Source organism: Hippichthys cyanospilos, chromosome 10 (genome assembly GCF_059441005.1).
Source record: "Hippichthys cyanospilos isolate Australia breed blue-spotted pipefish chromosome 10, RoL_Hcya_1.0, whole genome shotgun sequence".
Classification (NCBI taxonomy): domain Eukaryota; kingdom Metazoa; phylum Chordata; class Actinopteri; order Syngnathiformes; family Syngnathidae; genus Hippichthys; species Hippichthys cyanospilos.
The window spans coordinates 12,442,916-12,466,775 of NC_142378.1; the positions used below are offsets into that span (position 1 = coordinate 12,442,916).

Below are 23,860 nucleotides of genomic sequence, written 5' to 3' on the forward strand. Positions count from 1 at the left end.
AAGAAATACATTTACTTTTAATATGAATTTAATATTAGTATGAATGTATACACACTTTGGAAAAAAAATCTAACGGAATATTGAGGAAACCCATGAAAAAAACGATTAAGCATTCGGAACACTGATAATATACATTGAAACCACGTACATATGCTATATCTTAAATTTGCCTTGAAGCAAAAACCAAGAAAGCATTGACCTAGCAGTTAAAATATAGGAACTACATTATGTAGAAAAAAGTAAATATGTAAATATAAAAATAATATATAAATAATATATAATAAATAATAAATAAAAGTAAATAAATATATGCATGTGTGTGTATGGGTGGCCATTACTTTATTTTTTCTGTATGTGGATCTCAAAGGAAAAAGTGATTTTAAGGCAGGCCCTGGTCTTCATACACATTACTGCACAACCACAATGTCTATTTCAAGTGATTAATACGGACTTTGATTAATTTAACAATACAAGTATTGTTTGATTTTGAGTGATGCAATTTTTTTCAGATCATCAATGTACTGTCATCAAGGCACCCCCAGATGCATCACTTTGTCATAGTCGCTTTGTGGAAACTGACAAGATTGTAATCATAGAAGCTACTTTGCTCATGATATTGTGGAAAGAACAGACAAAACCTCGGGATACAACTGAAACATCATTGTTCATGCCATCCACAAAGCGCAGATAGAGTACACACTTCTCAAAATTTCCAGACAACAAACATAATTCAGTGTTATGTTTATTATGATTTTTGCTATGCAGGTTTTCTTACTCTTGTGGCAAGCAAGAGCAACCCAGTACAGGTGTATCACATTGTTATGCATACAATACATAATTAAATACCAAAATTGTACATTGCGTGTATCGAACATCCTAAACAGCAATTCAATAGAAAAATATAAAAGTCTCTGTCAAATGGCAGTCATCTTTAGCTATGCATATATTGTCGTCAACTGCGTCTGATATCAGCTGATGGAAACGAGTGTGAAAAGCAGAGTGCTTTGTTGTCAAATGTGAAAACTGGCAGTACAACAACACTTACTTTGTAGTTTCAGGTCAAGCACAGCGTAAACAAACAAACAAACTGGAAGACCAAAAGACAATTTAGATATACATTGTGCTTATCATCATAAATCCACAAAGTGTAAAACATTGCACCTACAGTATATATTGTATCATCTCATTTTCGTCGTCTCGTGTCACACCATCAAAATAAATCCAATTCACCGTTTTTACAATACTCGTAGTTGTCAAGAATAGAAACGAATGTACTTCGTTGAGTTTGAGGTGGTGATGATGTCATTCCACACTTGCTTGTTTGACAAATGTTTGTGGCGCTCGCAACAGTGATCAGATGTACGAGTCAAAGAAACACTGGCTGTTCTTGTCCGGTTAAAAGGCGATATGTTGAGGCTGGCATGGTCTTCAGGTGAATCTGTGGAGACAAAAATCACTCCACTCAGCAAAGTGAGCTTTTAATCATGAGTGCTGGACCGTAAGATGCACTGAAAATTCGCCGGCCCCAAAACTGCATTTAACTGTATTTCCGGCTTTGGTCCGCAAGACGTTTGTCATCAAAACACATCCAAATTGGGATGTTTGCAGAAAAGAGACTAATGTCCTTCATGGATGTCATTTACTGTAGATTGCAATTAAAGATGAGGACATTCCACTGTCTCGTGTCACAAATCAACTATCTCCGTGGCCAGTGATGGGAAGTAACAAAGTACAAATACTTCATTACTGTACCTAAGTAAATTTTGCCTGTACTTTAAAAGTATTTTTTTCTGATAATTTTTTACTTTTACTCCCTACATTTAAAACACAAATATTGTACTTTTTGCTTGCTATATTTTAAAACATGCCCTGTTTCATCCATCCATTCATTTAAGAAAAGAAAAGAAAAAAACATACATGTAGGTGATAAAAATTAATATTTGACACACGACCTAAGTATTTTACATGACAATTTAATTTAATTGACTGAGTTTTAACACCGTTAATTTGGTTCTGTGTAGTTCCTCTGGCAGGTGAGGTGACTTTTACGGCGTTTATCTATAAAGATTTTACTTGAGAATATATGAGTTAAAAAAAATTGATGCTTATAAACATATATATTTTTGGTAATCATCAAATTATTTTTTCCTTGATGTGTCCAAGTGGTTTCGAGATTTTTCTTTGGAACTTTTTAAGATAAAGTAGTATCATTTCTTTTGGATTTCAGCATTGGCTTCCTCATTTTCAGTTTGGGCCAAGAATTTTCATTTCAGTCCTTGATCCCGTACCTCTCCTATTGCATTGGTAAGGATCTGAATGATTTTGTCATGCGGCGTGGCAACAACGCTTTGCCCGTTGATTTCTATGATGCGGTGTCCAACTCGGATGCCTCCTCTTTCTGCTATTCCACCTCGCATTAGACTACAGATCTGAGGGAAGAATGAGTGCAATTCATTTTGAAGGCAGACATAGGAAAAGTACTCACATTCTATATTTCGGTAGAAATATAATTACTTGTGTAAAAATTGATTTTGGCGAATTTCCTGTCCACTGATTTCATTCATTAAGGCATTTTCAAACTGTAAGCCCAGGATTTTTTAAAACGTTAATCTAGATCAAGTTTTGATCCTAGCCAAGCAGGCCTTTTCAATAAAACATAAAGATGACTTACGATGCCATCCTCCACACTGAAACCAAGTTGATACTTAGGATCTGGCCTCCTGATAATCGCCATGGTGACAGGAGGGCAGTGGACAATGCTGAGCTTAACATACTTCTGGCTTTTCAAGTCCTAAAAAACACACACATATTAATGGGCAAGTGCTTAGTGTAAAGGTGAAAATTAGAATCAGGTCTGTAAACCGTTATAAACGCATGCAAAATCTCAACATATTGACTCAAGTGAGTTTTTGTTCCCGATTTAACCTTATCCCATTGCAATTAAAATATTTTTCGAGGGGGGCTGGTCTAATAGGCAACAACAAATATAAAAATACATATTGAATAAGGAATGATCCATCCATCCATCCATCATCTTGACCGTTTATCCTCACAAGGGTCACTAGAGCCTATCCCAGGCGTCTTTGGGCAATAGGCGGGCCACACACATAACTGGTTGCCAGCCAACAAAAAAATCATCTGCGTTTTAATATACACTACACTTTTTGTAGTAATTAAAAAAAAATATTTTCATTCATGGCACGCTATGATTTCTTTTCTATCAGCTCAGTGGCCTAGGGCAGGGTCTTCGATTATGTTCCTGGAGGACCAGTGTGCTATGTTTTGTCTCCTGGCTGCAACACACCTGATTCAAAAGCCTAGAGTCCATAGGTGTCAAACTCCAGTCCTCGAGGGCCGGTATCCTACATGTTTGTCAAGTTTTTCCCCCCGACACACCTGATTCAAATGATTAACTAAACAGCAAACTGCAGGAGCTTGGAAACGATCTAATCATTTGAATCAGGTGTGTTTGAGAGAGAAGCATCAAAAATATGCCGGATACCGGCCCCCGAGGACTCGAGTTTGACACCTATGGCTTAGACAATCAGCAAGGTCTGCAGGAGCTGAATAACGATCCTGAGCACTTGAATCAAATGTTTTGCAGAAGGAAAGACATGTAAAAGATCCAGGACACCGTCCCTTAAGGACCAGGACCGAAGACTCCTTTGGTAGAGTGACTGTCCTGAGAATGGAAAGGTTCAATTCCTTGTTCGGTCATACCAAAGACCATAACTGCTTGACACTCAGTGTTAAGAGTTGGAATTGGAGTGTTAGATCACTAAATGATTCCCGAGTGCACGGCAGTGTTCTGCTTAGCACTCCCTCAGAAGAGGGGTCAAATGCCAAGTGCAAATTTCCCCATACTTGTGTGTGCCCAGGGTTACTTTAACCCTTGACCTCTTACCTGGATTATATTTTGGCAGGTGGTGATGGGCAGACCCACCATGCTCGTGCCATTGACAGACATGATGCGATCACCGATACTGAGCTCGCCGCAGCGCTCGGCCGGACCTCCATGAAGGAGATTTGCCACCATCACAGTGGGCACGATGGAGCCCCAGCCTGATTCCACCACAGCCAAGCCCAAAATTTCCCCTGGAGCCTTGGTGATAGAAACCTGATTAGACGACAAAAAGCATTTTCATGTGTTGCTGAACATAGTATCAAACTGAACGTTTTCACATTTACTGAAGGCCAAACCGCAAGGTCAAGAGATTAAATGTAGCATTCTTCAGCGTTTTATAGGTCGTTTAATGTGTAACACAATACTAACCAGTTGAAATTGCTACTATGGATGACGTCTCAGGTGACACAAGCACATTTCACAAAAGCAAAAGGTCAAATTAGGGTGAATTTTGCTTTATTATTTGCTTTTTCTGTGACACTTAAACCATAAGAGGGAGCAGAATCAACAAGGGGAGAGGAACAGCCACCAATAGGAACAAAATTAAATGTGAAAATTTTAAACATAATTACTATGGAAATTAAATACTGCTTGATTATTTTATATTAAGGGAGGAGATTGTGTGGATATTCAAGCCTTGGTGTTAGATTATGTTATGAGTCAGTCATTAATTTTGGTAGGAATATATATGACGTCACTGAAGGCTCAGGCCTGAAATGTATGGCCCACCAATGCTACTTGTCCTTCAAACTAAGATTTGAGGTTTTTTTTATTTTTTATTTTTTTTACCTCATTCACTGCCAGCCTATGTAAAACCAATTTTGACTTATATCTTTCTGAGACCCAGCCTATTCATTTGTGTCCATTGCAGTAGACATTTGTTTTCGGTCTCTATTTTTACACCTATTCGAGCTACACAACAAAATGTGCTCAGTAGGGGGCGTCTTGGCTTTTCCAATAATGACACGCGTTTGGATAGCATGCTATTCACTTTGCTGTCTTGCTGAGACAAAAAGGACACAACAGTGGACACAAATGAAACGGCCTGCTCTCAGAAGGGTACAACTGTCAATGACACTGAAACATTCTCAGCTCACTTACCACCAGCCCAGTAAAAATAGGTCTTTGACATCCATTGTCGTCAACGGCAGAAAATGGGTTAAAACATGGTCACTGTTTATCATGTTAAAATTGAACATAATTTAAAAAAAAAATGGATAGCTATAAATAATAATAAAGGAAGGGGGTTAACTCTGAAAACAAACATTTCAATGTAAGTGACCCCTAAGGAGAAATTGTTTTGCCATTTGAACAAACGAAACTGGCACAGTATAATATTATATTCCATGGTAAGAAAGCCTCCGTACTTTCAGGAGCAGACTCACACAAATCTTTCAAGCTATAAGACTAAGAAGAGGTGCACCTAATCAAAAAGCAGTAGTGTCACAAATCCTCCTACGTTCATACCTCTCTGATGTTCTGGGAGTCCGAGAAGTGGGCCAGATCTGCATTGTAGAGCTCCTGACTTTCCAGGTAGTCGCTGTATTGGCCAGGCCGCAGATCGCTGGCCTTGATGCCACTGGCTTGAAGGAATTGCTGGTAGGCCACTCCAAATGCCTGGCCGATAGCCTGGGCAATGATCTGAGCCTGGATGGAGATGCAAAAGGCTTGTTCAAACTGTCATTGCCAAATCTCATGTTTTTGTTATCGTGCTATAAAGAACTCTGAACAGGAAAATACACTTCAATGTCCCCTTGACTTAAATGATCTGCTCTTCACCAATTGCCATTGTAGTTAACGGTGCCATGATGTTTCTCTGAAGGCATATGATGTTTACAATGCATCCTTGCATGTGTTGGAGGTAATAAAAACGTGAGTCTCAAAACAAGATCTAAATGTTTCTACGTAGAGAACAAACCCACATCCACAGAGGAGAAGACGTGGCAAATCATTAAACACTTCTGAGGTTTGGACGAAGAGGAGGACGAGGGCGAGGAAGTTTCCTGCCCTTTACGCTTCCTGCGTGCCATCAGGACCACGATTTCACCAATATCTGCGATGTAAGAAATCATCTGCAAAGAGTGATCCATCATTGCCTCCTGGGTAGACACAGGGCAAATGAAAAGAACATTTTGTTTAAAATCGCACAGAAAAGTCTGCTTGAAAATGGAAGAAAATTAGTGATGGGGAAAATGAAGCCTTATGAACCACCTGTGATTTTTTTTTTTTTTTTCTCCGACCAACGGGGCTCGTGTGGCACAGTGGCAGACTGGTTAGCATGTCTGCTTCGCATGTGGAAGTCATGGGTTCACTTCTGACTCTGGCCTTTCTCTGTGGAATTTGCATGTTCTCCCTGTGCCCACGTGGGATTTGTTTGGGTACTCAGGCGTACCCCGCCTGATGCAGTGTAATAGTAATACATTTCCAAGTGCCCTGATCTAGAGGTGCAAAAAATACACCATGTGTAAATGCTTGTTTGTCTCTGTGTGCCCTGCAATATGCTGGCAACCAGTTCAGGGTTACAAAACCTGATGTGGTGTAAAACGATACATTTTCAATGCACGAACTTATCTATAAACAAGAGCCCCATCTACAGGTGTAAAAAAATATGTATATCAACAGTAAGTAGTTCATGAGACCTCATTTTCCCATCACTGAAGAAAATATATTAAATTTACTCTGCATCTTGAAACCAAATGAACCATCAAAAACAATGTTTTTCAAGGCACACTTTTTTCTTTGGAAAAATCTCAAGGCACACCACCAGCCAAAACTGTTATAATTTGAAACTCTGTAGCATATATAACAATACAAAGTCATTCTAATCAAAGTTTATCAACAGGAATCAATTAACATCGGGTAACACCCCTAAAGTGCTTGCCTCAAAGTACTGTGCTGCCACATACTGGCAAAGAGTTTTTATTACATGATTAGCTCCAACACACTACTCTCAAAGCTGACAACCGCACATTTTGTTACCCCAATCAATAAATACATGTGAAATTGGATCATTTCCCACGGTTCACCTGACTATATCTCGAGGAACACGCACAGTGGTTGAAATACAGAAAAGGTTCATAAGGCTTCATTTTCCTATCACTACTGGAAATCTCTAATTGAGCAGATTAAGTAACAGGTTATTTTTCTCTGCATTGTCAGACAGAATCCTTCTGAGTCAAATTTTGGCCCATTTCAATTTAATCTCACAAAACAATACAATTGTTCAGTCCTCAAATGGTCTGTTATTTTAACAAATAACACTTAGGAGTGGAAAAACTTTTTTTTAGCACAAAAGCTATTGTTGTGTTATAAAAATACTAGTTCAACGGTTAATTATCTAAACATGAAAACCTACGAAAAAACAATGGTGTGATTTTGTTTGATTGAAGCACCCCCTTACTGAAAATAGTACTAGGTGTGCAGCCCTATATGCAACAGAGACATCAATATTAGCATGTGAGTCCGGCAATAGCAGTCCAAACAATATGAACTTGTCCGTCACACTGACGGTGGCTATCATATTAGCCATAAAATCTCCAACGTATGAAAATGTGGTAATAATTTTGTCCTAATGGCATAATAGTATCAGAAGCAATATTTTATTATTATTCCAATTAGTTATGATTTGATAATACATCTTCAAGGAGCATATGGACCAGGCATCTTCAAAAAATTTCTTCACTTTGCTACAGCTTGTAAAATATTATATGTATTATCTGTGGGGTATTCACAATAATTAGGCAACCAATGCAAATCATGCATGCTGTGTTCTGGGGAAAATTCTGATAAGGTGTACAACCAAGTTTAATGCTGCGTTGTTGGGTAACTCAAGAAATACTGAATGCTGCTATTTTGAATGGTAGTGGTTTTGGAGATATGATAACCCCTGACAGTGACGACATGAATAATATATTGTCAACCAATCTCTTTAGCTATTTAAATATTTATAAGACCTGAGGTTTTGTTTGTACACGTCTGCAAAAACTAAATAAAATAATACATTTGGAAAGTTCCACCTGTGTATCAGCAGAGAGAACTTTGATCCTCTGAGTGGAGATGAAGAGATCCACCTCAGTCATCGGTTGGGTTTCCCCTTCTGGAGCCTTCGGAAAAAGAGAAAAAATGAATAAGACCACATGTTGTAATGAACAGCTGATCTCGTTTACAAAATTGTTTCATTTACATTACAGCATGAGCGCATAGTGGACTGTACCTTAATCCGGTCCACCGCCTCCTGAGCTTGAGCCATCCGGGCATTGGTAGATGGGTTCTTATCAGACTTGAGCTGTGTCGAGCCCAGGTACTTGGCACCAAATATGACTCCGTCTAAGAGGTCTTCAGGGTCACATGGACCAGGCACTAGTATGGAAGGCACAAAAGTATTTTATCATTCCAATTATTGATCTAGTGAAATTGACTAAAGCAGTACTTTAACTAGTTTATCGCTTAACTGTAACATCACAAGGCAACAGATTATTGTGACATGACCTGTCAACGTATTTATTATTTAACAAGATCAATACCTAGAGAGCTTGTGTGTGAATACTAAAAAGCTGAATGAAAAATTATGGAAGCATGTGGAATGATGTGGAATGCATTGAATACAAAAAAGATTTTTAATTATATTGAACAATAGGGAATGATGTGTACAGATATTGACCAATAACAAAACAGTTGTTTTTTTTTTTTAAATTGCTTATTGATTAATTCAATTGTAGTAAAGCTGAGAAGAACAAATCTATGTTGGAACACTTCAAAAGAAAGTGGAAATTAGAGGAAAACCACAAGATTAAATTGGAGTAAAAAGAACTGGTCAAATAAATGCTAAAATTACAGAAATCTGTGGAAAACAATTCTACTGGGAATAAGCGGTACAGTTTAACTTAAAACAATCTGAATCAATCAAATACTGTGGAGGAAAAACAAAATGACGGAAAAACAATAATTTGGACTTTTTTTCTACATTTTGAAAAGATTTTTAGATAGAGGTGAGAGTTCAAAGTTGGAACAGTATGAATCAGTCAGAAAACAAAAGTAGTGAAATCCGTCACAGGAAATGAATTGGATTTTAGTGGGTATAATATGCAGAATATTTGGAAAACAATGATTTATGGAATTAAAATAATAATAACAATGTGTGAATGTTTTCAGTAATCATACAATTATTGTGTCTTGATCCTTTATTAAATATGAAAATACCAGTCTACAAGCTTATCGGAAAGGCACAAAATACACAGTGAGCATCTTCGTTTTCAAAATCATAAAGACTTACCATCTTTGTAGGAAGGACGAACATCAGCATTCTGTAATGACAGCAGAATTAGACTGCAATCAATACTTTGAAATCAACTGAAAAAAATAAGAAATCTAAAGTTATAATTTGACCAACCGGTTCACTCTCTGCAGGAAAGTCCTTTCCTTGGGCCTCTTCCCGCAATTTTACCCATATAGGCTCAAGAGAATCGCTGTCAGGCATTAAGTTGAAAGAGTCTTCTTCCCTATATGGCAGCTGTTGATTCTCATGGAGCCCCCAGAAACTCTGGGCATCTTCCTGGTTGTAGGAAACGGACACTACAGCATCAACGTCCCCTTTGAGGGGGAGGCAGCTGGGCTGGGGCGTAGCGCTGATGTCTGTGCACTGCAGCAGTCCTTGCACATCTCTCTGGTGACTTTCAGAAAACAACAAGCCGGTGGTTTCAGTGCTGTCCTCCGGTAAGTCTGATAAGTAGGAACTGGCCTCAAGATCACAGGGCACCGAGGGAGAACACTCAGAATAACAAGGTGGTGTTCTTGGGTGAGCGTGAGCTTCTTCGCCCCTCATCTGAAGTTGGCAGAGCAACGTTTGGATACGGGTGTGGTCATCATCACTTTGTATTTGGTTAGCTTCCTCATCCTCCTCATTTACATCATCGTCTGATGTGCGCTCAAAGTCATATACATGTTCTTCTACTTCCGCCTCATCCTCCTTTTCCGACTCTGCGTTGTCTGCCACAGGCTCCTGCTGGTTGACATCAGGCGACACCGCGGTGTCATTTTCACAGAGGTCGTCCGATCGAGCCTTTTCCAGATCGCCAGAAGGAGAGAGGAAGCTGGCGTCGTCAGGTTCTTCTGTTGAACCAGCTTCAGTAGAAGAGTCAGACTTCCAGTCTAAAGGAGGAGGCTCTATCATGTTGTACGACACTGCCGACTGTGAACTGAGCTCAACAAGTCTAGGCGATCCTTTAAAAGATGGTATGCTCCGGTTGTCTGAGGTTGCAGGAGATGACGCATCAGGAGAGCTTTGCTCGGTGTCCATTTTCAAAGAGAGCCTGTTGGAAGTCAAATCATGCCACACTGTCATTCATAAACTTGGACTTTGCCTAATTACAAAAGATATTTTACTTTAGCCTTTTTCAATAGGAAAAAAAAGTTAAGAGAAAAAATCTGACAAGTAAATATCTTTCATCTACTAATAATAATCTTTTAGAATACATTTTGCCACTTGTTGACTGAAAATGTCATCACATGTGCTCAACAAAAGCTCACCTGCTTCCCGAGTTTGGTCACGTGACAAGTTGAGCTGTGATTCGTCATTACCTGAGCTCTGAGTAGATGTGACATCATTTCCAGTCGACAACAGTTTTTAAAGGTATTAATTGTACATGAATGTAGATTTAGTTGGCAAACTCCTTACAGACAAAAATTAAATGCTTACTGCAGAAAATGGGTAAATACGTGTAGTACAGCATTCCTTTACTGCTCGGCAATTCGTGTACTGTATATCTGCAACTCTGTAAAACACATGTTCCTTGGCCAATGAGATAAGCAGCACAAAGTACAACATATATGAGGACTTGCATATGGGAATTTACAGAATGCGTGTCTATCAATTATTCACCCACACTCCTGTGCGTTTAGATGTTTAATGCAAATGTCATTCTACGCGTAGAATGTATGCTATTTGTTGTCACAACGATAAAACTTGGAACTTTGGAATTCCGTTCACGAATTCGAATGTGGTTGTTGTAGTTATAAATGCACGACTGGTGTCAAGACTTGGCGAATTCAATTCGAAAAAAAAAAACAAAAACGGCGAGAACTTGAACTAAGCCGTGAGCTAACTAACTTGACAAAACCGAAAGGAGCTAGCAGGGAACTTTAAAAACAGGAGCCAAGAGAAGAAACTTAACGAAACAGATATTTGAGCATACACATGTGTTATTGGAAGTAGGTGAAAAAAGCAGAACATCTGACCTGATAATTATCGTCTCAGACTTTCTTTGTGCTCAGGCGGAGATATCTTTTCGTGCCAGGACATATAAATCAACGTGTGTTGAGGTCTTACCCAGAGTAAGATTTTATTCGTCATAATAACAACAAAAACAGGAAATTTGGCATTTTCTTTGAATTCGAAGGATGCAGTAAAGAAATGAACTCAATTGTTTTTTCTTCCTCTTTCGAGCCTGACAGTACACTTCGGCTTCATTATTTACTGGCTGACGCTTTTTTTTTAAGTTAGGGTGCATTCAAGTCTTTTAGTTGTTCTAAAAACTCACCAATCTACCAGCTACGTTCGATAAAGGAGTGTGGTTTTATTTTCAAGGTATTTACGCGTAGGTTGATTTGAAAGAATATAATAAATAATATTTGTTTAAATCAGGCATAATGAAGAGTAATAATGTTAAAATTTTGGACAGTAGGAGATTTTCCAAAGAAGTAAAATAATCCGATATTACCTGAATGCAGCACAAGTGCAATAGCCTTACGTCACCAGAGGGGTTCAGTCCTGCTCAATAGAAAAAGAACATATCGAGTTTAATTGCGTTTACCCGATATTGAATTTTTTTTTTCAAGCAGATACACAACAGATACGAATATTATGAACATGCAATTCTTTGTATTTATCCACTTTAATTGAAAGTTAAACTTTTATTAATAAGCATGTATGTAAACATTAAGAACAAGGAAGGAGTTTTTATCACATCACCGCTCAAATAAACAATTAAATAAATAAAGTTTTTAAAAAAAAAGGACCGATCCAGCATAGATTATTTGCTAGAGTTCATAGAAGTTTGATAAGATTGTAAGGGATTGCCTGTTTACCACAGAAGCGACTCAAATTTAGCCTACCATAAATGCAGAGCATCCAGCTGTGACTGCAGCCACAGATGACAATAGTAAACATGCTAACGTAGCAGGCCATTACAAAGTTCTTTCAAAAACTAAACTTGAGAACACCCCACTTTTTAAGACACTTTAATGTTGCAGTATATATACATTCCAGTTCTTAAATAATTAATCTCGGTTTTTAACTGTTGATGAGACTACTTTTTAATGTCTGAATGTGTGCTTGTTTGTGGCGTTTGTGTTTCTTTTTTGTCTTACCCATTTTCTGTTTTGCAGGGAAGCTGTGATTGTCATCTTCAGTCAGTAGCAAGTGGCAAATTGTTCGCCCATTGAGTTGTATACACGTGGGTGGATTTTGCTGCTTAGTACATGTCTTTGTAAATGAAATTTTGGGACCTGACTTCTGCTTTGACACTCCTTAAACAAGCTCCTTCAATTTGTCTTTGTCTCGGTCAAATCAATCACTTTAAAGCAGTGCTTCTCAAATAGTGGGGCGGGCTCCCCTCGTGGGGCGCGAGGTGATGCCAGGGGGGGGCGCGGATGATCCTAGGAAAAAGGGTTTGTTTTTGTCATGTGGAATGTAATTGCAATAAAGTAATATTTTTCAGCGTTTTCTTTTAGTTTCAGGCACTTTGGTGCACTTGCTTTTTTTTCATTTTAGACTAAGCTATAACCCGTATAAACGCGATAAAAAATAATTAACCGTTGTTGAAAGTTGATTTATATTGCGTTTTTCAGTTAATGTTAAAAAGAATACATGTGTAGGTATACTTAAACAATTTTCATCAATAATAATCTCATTTATATTTTTATATTCAGTGCATTGACTGGGGGGGAGGGGGGAGTGAAGTTTTCTCTTTTCTGAGGGGGGGGGGGGGGGGGGGGGGGCTGGCAAAATATAGTTGAGAAACACTGATTTAAAGTTTCAGATTCTTCTATTTCAATGTATATTTACTCACAATCAACCTCCATATTTACGTTTGGTGCATACACACTACAGTGTGGAACCAGAGGGGCGCGTCAGCCGGGTCCATCTACAGGTCCAGTCCTCCAGATCTCCATATGGAACAGAGGCTCTCACACCCATGTTTTATTTTCTCAGCTGTCCATGTAGTGTGTTTCAAGCAGTTTTGTACTAAGCTTAGAACTCATCATTAACAGTAAAACACACAATTCAGCAAAACTTTGCTTCATTTTCCAAATCACTATCTCTTAATTTAAATACAAAGATGTACTGTTCCTGTGACAGCGTTATAAAGCATTTAAACTAGAATTGCTGATACTCAAAATCCCACATGCCCCTGAAGTGCCTGCACATACTCCCGGGATGTGAATCCCTCGGCTTGTTCTCATTAGGCCGGGGGGATTTTTACTGTGAATTTACTGAACTAAGATTCTGAGTCAGCTCACACATTTAACTGTGCCCAGCCCGATTCCATTTTATCGTCAATGGAAGCAAGCAATGCCACAAACAAAGCGGCAAAACAGTTGGCTTATATTTCCGTCGGCAAAAGGGAGGCATCGAACTGATGGACATCTGACGTAAGGTCTACAGTGATGATTATGACGACAAAAAAAAAAAAAACAAAAAAAACAAAAAAACACACTACAGCCCAAGACATACTTAAGAGACTTATAACAGGTGGTCGTAAAAATCATTTATCACATGTAGTGTTCAGTCAAGCATCCATCACATCACTCAGCGCTGCATGTTTAATCACAGTCTCCAGCTTTCATCTTGATCAAACCAACAAGAGAGGAGACAGTACCCATCAGTCCCACAAGCCAAGCAGGGAATCGTCCTCCCCACAGGAAGCCAGGAGGCATCCAGTGGATAGCGTTACCGAGGTCCGCTACATGTCCGAGAATTGAAAGCAGCTCCGCTTGCATCTGACTCTGAATCTGACAGTTGCTGTGGGAGGTGGAAAATTTGACTTTAGACAAAACAAATATCTCCCATGCTGTCCTTTTTATTCTAATCTGGCAAAACAACGACAAGAAAGCTGTAGATACACCACCTGCTTCCATCTTTGTCACATCCCTTGAGCTTCCTTTTGAGCAGGATCAGAACTCGAAGTGACCTGAAAAACACATAAATTGCATCAAAATAAATGCGGGCATGAGCAAAATCACCATACATCACAATCCTTGTCACTATTTTCACAATATTGGAATATTAACATAAAATACTCCGTGCTTAGACTGTATGGGCGGTGTCAAATATTTAGTCAGAGTAGTCAATGATCTGTCGATCTGTGATAGTGTTTTCCTGATATCATGACGGTATCATGATATGGGCCCTTTAATCATGCAGTCTTTGATTTGGGGCTCTTTTGCAGTTTGATCACTTAACTGTCTGAATTTCCTCCATGTCTCTTTTTGAAACAATTTACCAGATGAAATCTAAATTAAGGCTGTCTGACATCACGTAACATCCAGGGGACAAACGACAAGTTACACACAATGAACATTATGCACAAAGACGTTACGCATTCAAACTACAGTATATTACAATACTAAAATAATCATACAGTACAAGGCATTAACAGTATCGTCAATATCGAAGGGTTTGTTTATTAGTGATGCTTCTGAAGTACTGTATTTGTGAAGTCATGGTAAATCTCCTAGAGGACAGAAGACCTAAGAATAAAAGAGAAAAGACTTCACCTAAGGATCCCCAGCAGCAGCGAGGTTCCCCACAGCACGGTGCTGATGAGCCACCACCTGTCAGACTTAAGTCCAACCAGGTGAGCGTCAGCGGCCCAGGCCACGTGTTCACAAGGATAGTAGAGCTGGTCGGCGACATTTGTCAGGACTGATATCCAGCGCACGATTCCGTCGCTCTCCTTCAGACGACAAGCAATGTGCATGAGAGCCATTTAGGCAGGTATCTAACTATCTATATTACTCTGTGGGGTTGAGGCCCAACTACGACAAATATGGTGCACGACTGTCTTGGTAGTTGCAAGGAAACTTTTTTTCCCCCACTACTGCCTTTGGAATTAGGCAGCCCTAAGAGAACATGCAAGAGCCACACAGAAAGGTAAGAGCCGAAATTTGAACTCAGAAACTGTGGGGCAGATGTGCTAATCAATCAATCAATCAATCAAATTTTCATTGTATAGCCCTAAATCACCGAAGTCTCAAAGGGCTTCACAGATGAAAAGAGGTCACGTGGAGACCTCTTTCGAAAAAAGAAGTCGTACAGAGAAATCTTTTCAGTGTAAGGTACACAACAGCATCCCCTGTCAAAGCTCCCAGAAGGGGAGGCAAAAACCCAAAAACCCCAATTTGGGGAAAATCAGAAACCTCCAGAGAGGGACCACAATCACAAATACTCAATGTGGCTCTTTTAAGCATACTATACAGTAACTATTTGAATACTACACTTAAAACATGTCACTATTAAAAGAAAAAGAAACCTTGGCTCCAAATCCATAACTGCGGGAATAGGCCAGCATAGACACATCATCGAATAGCCTCAGCACTGTCCTGCAGTGGCTTAACTGAGCTGAAAGCAGCAGCAGACTTTTCCCAAGGCTGTGGGACGAAGCATCTGCCTGTGCCTTGCGTGAAAGAATGCCTCCCACCAGCTGCGAGCCATAACAAAGTGTCCTGATCTGTAGGCACACAAGGCATCATGTCAGAAATAGAAGATTTTAATGACGGCATGCATTTTCATTCTTCACAGGATATTTTACTTATACGATGCAATTTCTACGCATTGTATCAGGAATGGGAAATTTATTCGTGGGAAATGCAATCTATTTATCATCTATCAAACGCTTAGATTAGTGTTTACATTTAGATTAATCCCTTTTCTCTTAGGGGCATTTCCCTTTTAATGCTTGCTGCTCATTTGATCGTGCAACAAAATGTTGGTTTGTGATGCACTGCTGTGAATATCTAAAAAGAATGACAACAAAGCCATCTATCCGTTATTAAATATTCAAATATATTTGCAGCAATAAAAGGTCATCAAAGACATTACTTGTAGTGACCGAGTAAAACATTATTATTACTATATGCTCCTCTTCATCACACGTTAGTTCGCATGCTAGTTCATGAGTTAGAATACAGTTGAAAACTTAGATGCGTTCTTCACAGTTTTTAAAAGGAGATTAAGTTTACTTTTAGCTTGAATTGAGAGGAATGGGTACGTTGCAATATCCATAACAGACTTTCTTCTCATATTGACAGGTGTCAATACTCACGACTTTATCTCTTCCTCTGTAGGACTCGAGCACTCGAACAAGGCAGTCGACAGAAGGTTGCATGTCTGACGCTATTGTCAACTGTCTGAAAAATGAACAAATAAAGTCCACATTACTGGCATGCTTTTTCGTAAAAGTCCTTAACGTTATATCCTTGTTTGGTTTTGTTGGCTGGACTTTGAGCGTGAAACATTTCAGACCCAGGTAATCAATCGTCGAGCTTTTCGATCTTCTACTTACGCTTTGGCTTTATACATCCACTGCCTTCTAACAGACGAGTAGTGGTGTAGGTTAAAATTACATTGTGTTATATTTTTATATAATAATAATTGTTATTTTCATAATATAGTCATAATCAATATTGTTTTTGAATGGTAAGGTACTATGGGAGTTATTTTTTGTATCATTGAGCTATATTAACAAGATATGTCGAAGGAGAAACTTGTTGGATTCTCCATAAATCCACATTTTTCTTCATTTTATATTCTGATTTACAACCATGACAACTCAAAAACAATTTTGGTTCTCATGTTTATTTAGCTTTGCCATTCTGTCGTCTGTTTCCATCCATCTGTCTCTTTATATCCGTATGCACACCTTGTGTTCAGTTTGACATCGATTAATAATCAATGTGTCATCATGTAGTCCTGAAAATAGAAAGGCCGATACTGGAAACCAATAACTTTTGAACCTAGGGCAAACCCAAATGAATGAAAGGGGGACGGACTAAACTGGAAAGAGCTTTCAGAAGCTGAAGGTTCCTGTCCACTCTCCTCGCTAGAAAAAGTCTGTCGCCTTCTCTCGGCTTTGTTGCTAAGTAAATATTCTAGGTGGCTTGAACCTAACACAAACGGCCATACATACTAACTTAGGTATTCATTTTTTTTGAGAAACTCATTATGCAAATTTCTCACAAAAACTGGGCCCTACCTGCTATACGCGACTTTTTTTTTAAGTTGGACAGTTGAAATAGTAGCTCACAATACTCTATTCAACAGATGCAACAATCGAGAAAAAACAGTCATGGAGCACAACCATTGCGCTTGTGAGCGAGGAACTAGTCTAATAGTCTTGGAGTTCACACTAAGTTGTTTCAAAACAAGCACATGAAAATGATGAATCACATTCAGATTGAAATTGAGTATTTTATTCACATTTTGAAAAATACAGAGAAATATAAATTTCATAAAAATATAAATTTTTCATTTTATAAACATTCATGTTGTAACAGTAATCAAACCAAGGAATCAGAAAGTCAATGGGGCAAGCTAATAAACGACTTCAGCCCTATGCTAGAGAGTTTAAAACTAATTCTAAAAAGGTCTTTAATATGAATTTAAAAAAATAGAAAGGAGCAATCTGAGAAATAAAATTTGCCTCTACTTATGAGACGACTATTCATTCAGGAAAAACATCTGTAAATATAAATTTTTATGAAATACAATCATGTAGGAGGGATAAAAAAATTTAAGTGAGAAAAAAAAGACAGAAAGCAAGGAAGTTCGAGTATTCTTTTCAAAAAACCTTTTTCGGAGAAAACAGAACCCCCAAACACAATCAGTGGTCAAAGATACAAAATCAAGTACAAAAAGTATATTATACAAAAAGGAGTATAAAAAGAAAATGCCAATGCCTTTCACATTTGCAGGGTGCCTCTTTTTAAGGCAACATAGTGGATTTCAAAAAGTATTATTATTATATTTTATATTTATTATTATACAGTATAAGCACTATTCGTCATTTTGCCCATATCATAATGAGTTAATGACAAACAACTTTCATTTGTAACAAGTGGAAGTCAATGAAACCAACCAATGAATTAGGACAAACAAAGGTTGAGATTCCACACAAACAGAAAAAAAATATAAATATTTATCCATAATTTGTTAGAGATAGGGCCATTTCAAACATCACAAAAATCTCTAGGGACCCTTCACTAAAACAACAGTAGTAGACTACCTTCAGTATGTGTTCTATTTTAATAATCATGGAAACGTTTTGCATGACTAGAATCTGTGAATTGTTGAAATATTTTTTCTTCATCCATCCATTATCTGTAGCCGCTTAACTTCACGCAGGTCGCTGGCTTGCGGTTGCAGCAGTCTTCGAGCAGTTTGGCGAGGAACACCCTGGACCGCTTGCCAGCCAGGGCACACAATGCCCAACACAGCATTCACACACCCAATTACACTTAGGGACAATCTTGTGTCGAATACACTTGCCATGTATGTTTTTGGAAATGTTGGCGGAAGCCGGAAAGAACCCACGCAAGCTCTCCACAGAGGCATCATTACTTCTTTCATTTGCAGGTAAAGTTGGCAGGTGAGAGATTTGTTGCCGCAGCCTGAAAATATTCGTTCCAGTCCAACTCATTACATAAACATTTAACGTGCTTCCGACTTGTAATCCAACGAATCAATCAGAAATTCAATAGAGCGCCGCACTCTTCTTCTTCCCAGTACATTTGTGTTTTTCCGCTTGTGACATACGAGCAAATTTTTGGTCGCACATCGCGCAGCTGAAAGATTTCTCACCAGTGTGTGTTCTCATATGGACATTCAAATGTTGCTTCTGAATAAATTTGACACCGCAAACTGAGCAAGCGAAGGGTCTTTCTCCAGTATGCCTTCTCATATGTCTCTCTATATTCCCCTTCATAGTGAAACGTTCACCACAAACTGAGCAAGAGAAGGGTTTTTCTCCTTTGTGTCTGTACATATGTGTCTTTAGACTATTCAAAGTAGAAAAGCTTCCATTGCAAATGGAACATGAAAACGGCTTTTCCCCAGTGTGTGTTCTCATGTGTATTGAGAGGTTGCCCAGATGTGGAAATCTTTTGCCACAAACTGAGCAGGTGACAGGTTTTTCTCTACTGTGTACACTTTTAAGGTGTGTGGTCAATTTTCCTTTAACAGAGAAGAGTTTACCGCAAATTGAACAAGAACATTCTTTTTCCACAGCATGTGTTCTTGCATGGATTAAGACCGTTTGTCTTTTTGAGTAATTTTTACCACAAAACACGCAGGAAAATATTTTCTCTCCTGTTGCCGTCGTTTTAGTTGTCACGTGTGTCTCCAAGTGTGCTTTCAAATGCCGCCACATGTGGAACTTCTGGAAGCAAACACGGCAGTAGATTTTGTGCTCTGTGTTGCAAGAGTCATCTTTACTGACTCTTTCGCTCTTCAAAGGTTTTTGGTCATCATCACCATACTTATTAGAATCTGAGGCACGAGTTGAAGAGTGCTCAGTGATACCGGCCGTGTCCAGTTCTTGTAGCTCATTTTGTTCTTCTTTAATGCAGGAGGGCTTCAGCATCTTCTCATCTACACAAAATAAAAGAAAAGAAAAAAACAAATCAGATATTTTTCATCTTATTAGAGGGTAAAATAAATTAAATAACTTTTATCGATTATCACATTGATTTATGCTGAATTGAGTTCTGTAGGCATTGAGTGTTGCCATATTTGGCGTAATCAGAACAAGACATAGGAAAAAATGTCACATTTTACCTTGAACAATGACAAAACCAGTGATTAAGTTTTAAAAAAAAAAAAAAAGGTTGGCAAGCACAAAATTGTTGTTGCTGAATATTTCGATTGTTTGTTTTTAATCACTGAAATACAGTACAACACAATCGACAATAACGGGTTAGTAAAAAATAATTGGAAAAGAAAATGGGCTGTGTTCACAGCACATTTCTATTTGCAAATTGGATTTGATGCTGTTGCTGCCAGTGTAACTTCTGATGGTAAGTTGCTGATTAAAAGGGTCACATCTCTTTGAGATGACGCCACAAAGACTAAGATTTACCGTTCCACTTTGCGTAATCCATTTGGTCCTCCGGTTTTTTGACGGCAAGTTCTTCACTGACTGCACCGGGGTTCTTTGTCTCTGGTGGAAGATAGAAGGCATCTTCAGGGCAAAATGAATACCAAAACACAAATCAAAGCCAAGATTAGTGTATTTTTTTCATTTTCAAGTACATGCAATACATATCTGACATACTGCAAGACTTGTAATATTTCTGTTGAGCAGTAAAGCAATTATTGATGTTATTTGAGGAGTACCTTTCTAATACAGTGGTCCCCCGGGTTACGAACATAATCCGTTCAGCGGCTACGCTCGTAACGGGCAATCCAAACCCATGTTAATTCGTGAATGCGTGCAAAAACCTTAGGTATTAACATCACGACTTTTTTCACATTTTAAAATTGAGTGACATAATCTACTGTACAGTTAAATTAAGTGACATATTCAAAGGAAAAATGACATTCACCTTTGGAAAAACGTGACTTGAGTTGGGTGGAGGCGGAGGGGAGCAGAGACCAACGCGCAAAGTTACCATGGCGACGCAGTTATGCTATTGCTCTTACAATGTAAAAGTCACTGTTTTCAGTCGCGGTGTCAGTCACGGAGATGCTAAAACATCATCCTCTTACTTCTTCCTTTACCGCTACTAGTAATTTTAGAAGCTATGTCTAACAGATAAAGTTTGCAAAGTCTTCACAACATTCCTCCCTTCCGTTTTTCACTCATTTTCTCTCATTCCTTCCATCTCGACCAGCTGTGCAATCAAGCTAGATAAAGGCGTTCGGCCAATAGCATATCGGCATTTCTGTGATTGACGTGTGACGCCGGCCAATAGCATCTCCGTGAGTGAGACCGGGTGACCTTAATCGACCAATAGCATATTGGCATCTCCGTGACTGACTGATAATTATTGGCACTTTTTTTTTTTAAACGGTTGGAATGTATTGACAATTTATTTAAAAAAAAAAAAAACACATTTAAACCAATGACAATTCTTTGTCCTGCAATCGGCACTTTTAATTTCATGTCAGCTGTTTTTCCCTTTAGCTGTACAAACACTACACTTAAATGGTAATATATTTAGACACCGTGACTGAGACAGTGACGTTGTAAGAGCAATAGCGATCACGTTACTGCCGCAAGAATCTATTGCTAATTTAGTTGACTCAGCTGCTGATTTTGTTGATGCAGTTATACGAAAATATAATATCAAACACAATATCAAACACAATGGACGGCATGTCGGATTGTTCGTAAATGGGGGACAAAAATCTCCGTGATCCACGCTCGTAAGTCGAATTGCTCGTAAAACAGGGTGTTCGTAAACTGGGAGCCAACTATATCGTGGAGCTTTTGTTGCAGGTTAATCACAGGCACCTGTAGCCATGGATTTTAAACAACATGACATTATTAACCATTGGTTTACTTGTTTTTTGTATTCTCAGCTTTTTATTTCTTGAATTCACATACAAGCAGCATTTTTTTGTCTAGAAGAAAAGATGAACTTTTAAATAAATAAATAATAATAATAAGGATTTGATCTAAGGGGTGTACGGACATTGCAGGGCAGGGTCAGAAACCTTTCTGCGAGGTGGTCAGGGTGTCACAATACCTTATGGGTGGCATGCATAGTCATAACTTTACGAAATAAAATAATTATTTTTTAATGTATGAATTTAAATGTAAATAGGCACTTAATAGAAATAACGGACGGCTATCACAGCGTCTAAGAATACCAAATGTGTGTAAACTATCACAAAAATCACAAATATATAATAAAATATGCCCCTTACCATGGTAACCCGACCCTGTTGGGGTTTCTCCTGCTCACCATCACCACCAAATATTTTCTGCCTTCTTTCTTTCTGACTGTTTTTGCATAGTAGTGATGGGATTTTCGGCTCTTTTTGGTTATCCGGTTCAATTAGATCGGCTCAGTGAAAAGAGACGGCTCTTTTTGGCTCTCAAGCGGCTCTTTTAACTTTAGCGTTTCTTTTAAATATTTATGACAAATTTAGCACACATTTCGATAAATGACTTGGTGAACTAAATACTGCACTCTACTGACTGCAAATACCAACAATTATAAAGGAAAAAAGGGGGTTTTACTTACTTAATTGAACATTTAAAATGCTCCAAACAATAAACAAGCAACAACATTAAACTTCAACCAACAACAATCAAACATGCTGCATCATAACAAAAATAGTGAGTAGTAACTGCAACAGCAGCAGCGAACAAAACAAACATAAGCTACCTACTCCTTGCTTTATTTTAAATTTGCATTCAACAAAACTAAATACTTTAACTTGGTCGGGTGATCCGGCTCCCTCTCTCAGTAATTATTTGTCCAGACGCGACAGAGCATGTGCTCAGCGTTCACTCCGTGCAGTACCGACCAAACCCCACCCTGCCCCCCGCTCCTAACCTTTCTCTTCCTGGCTCTCGATTTGAGCGCCGCAGCTGAGCCACTGCCACAAGGAGTGAGGGAAAATGACAGAGCCGGCTCCCGGCTCTCAACGTTCAATTCAAAGAGCCGGCTCCTTCGCGACCGACACATCACTATTGCATAGTTTCCCAACTTATAGTTGTCATTAAACAAATGTAAACATCAGACCCCCCCCCCCCCCAAAAAAAAAAAAAAAAAAAAGTAAACGTAATATGTAGTATTTAAATCGTGATTTTATTGTATTAAGGAGAAAACCAAACTACCTAGAAATGTGTGTGTATTTGCGTGTTAAGTCAGACAATTGTTTTAAACAATTCGGGTTTATTTGTAAATGTAAGCGATGTACATTGCGAAATGAATGGGAGTCGCCAAAAAATAACTCGGGTCTGTTGCCAAAGCCCGTTCTAATAATATAAAAAGTGTCAAAATGACATAGACATGCATCAACAGTCAGCGATGGCAATAGACATAGATGGCATTCAATAATAAACAACACACACTTAATTGAAATGAAATTAACGTTTTTTTGTTGTTGTTTTTAAGTTTTCACTTACCACATAGGCAACTATACGCGGGAAGACTTGCTGCTGATGCAGGCGTCCGAGCGAGAAATGAGGAGGGAGAGAAAGAATGGGAGCAGATACAATACTGTATTTGAGTGAGCGATTTCTTCTTTGTGTAGTGTTTGGTGGCAGTTTGCAAACATAAGTAGTACATTAGCGCCCCTCAATGATCTACCAAGATTACTGCATACAGTCTAGCAGCCGAACCCAGCGTTACTCAACGACCAGTCGGGAGTAATGCATCAAAAAAAGTAATGTAATTACTGTAATTGCAAAAGTAATGAAATTACTGTACTGCATTACTTTTACTGCAGCGTGGTAGTGTAATGCAGTAGACAAAAAAAAAGTAATAATTTACGAGATACAAATGAGAGCGAATGCATTTCAATGTATTTTTTTTCCTGAAAGTAGGACTGCACGACTATGGCCAAAATAATAATCACGACTATAGTGGTCAATATTGAAATACCGATTGTTAATCATGATTGTTCATCATGTTTGATCAAACATGTCTATTTATTGCCCTTTTTTTTAAACACTATATTAATTCCATGTGTGCTGAATAAAAGAGACTGGCACAAATTTAGGTCTCAGGGCGGCCATGGAGAAAGGCCTGGGAATCCAACAAACGATTAAAAAACTTTGCAGACAGACTGGGAACCAAGGCCAAATTTAACAAAACATTGCAGATGTACAGAAGAGAATGTACTTGAGATAGCAGAATAGTGTCAGTGCAGCACATTGCAGACACATGAGAATATATGACATTGTTATTGGCACAAAAATATAGTGACACATTAAGGCCTATACATTA

The 23,860-nt window shown here is 38.5% G+C and overlaps 3 protein-coding genes across 4 annotated transcripts; all 3 read right to left on the reverse strand.

Moving 5' to 3' along the window:
* Window positions 1–727: 727 nt before the first annotated feature.
* Window positions 728–11,379, reverse strand: LOC148417118 (amyloid-beta A4 precursor protein-binding family A member 3). 2 transcript variants are annotated; one of them, XM_088426457.1, is made up of 12 exons: window positions 11,138–11,379; window positions 10,599–10,674; window positions 9,294–10,212; window positions 9,177–9,207; window positions 8,118–8,263; window positions 7,921–8,007; window positions 5,827–6,003; window positions 5,372–5,551; window positions 3,905–4,117; window positions 2,672–2,791; window positions 2,289–2,429; window positions 728–1,438 (listed from the first exon to the last, which is right to left on the reverse strand). In XM_088426457.1, the coding sequence occupies exons 3-12, from the start codon at window positions 10,197–10,199 to the stop codon at window positions 1,367–1,369; spliced, it is 2,073 nt and encodes a 690-aa protein (XP_088282583.1). In that variant the 5' UTR covers window positions 10,200–10,212; window positions 10,599–10,674; window positions 11,138–11,379; the 3' UTR covers window positions 728–1,366. The 2 variants fall into 2 exon arrangements, with proteins under 2 accessions (XP_088282583.1, XP_088282582.1); XM_088426456.1 differs by lacking the exon at window positions 10,599–10,674.
* A 1,688-nt stretch (window positions 11,380–13,067) lies between these two features.
* Window positions 13,068–16,434, reverse strand: pex11g (peroxisomal biogenesis factor 11 gamma). Its single transcript, XM_088425968.1, has 5 exons — window positions 16,225–16,434; window positions 15,433–15,630; window positions 14,678–14,856; window positions 14,029–14,091; window positions 13,068–13,922 (listed from the first exon to the last, which is right to left on the reverse strand). The coding sequence occupies exons 1-5, from the start codon at window positions 16,285–16,287 to the stop codon at window positions 13,724–13,726; spliced, it is 702 nt and encodes a 233-aa protein (XP_088282094.1). The 5' UTR covers window positions 16,288–16,434; the 3' UTR covers window positions 13,068–13,723.
* Window positions 16,435–17,355: 921 nt separating this feature from the next.
* LOC148417120 (uncharacterized) lies at window positions 17,356–23,136 on the reverse strand. The gene is made up of 3 exons (XM_088426105.1): window positions 23,038–23,136; window positions 20,035–20,115; window positions 17,356–19,547 (listed from the first exon to the last, which is right to left on the reverse strand). The coding sequence occupies exons 2-3, from the start codon at window positions 20,054–20,056 to the stop codon at window positions 18,652–18,654; spliced, it is 918 nt and encodes a 305-aa protein (XP_088282231.1). The 5' UTR covers window positions 20,057–20,115; window positions 23,038–23,136; the 3' UTR covers window positions 17,356–18,651.
* Window positions 23,137–23,860: the final 724 nt, after the last annotated feature.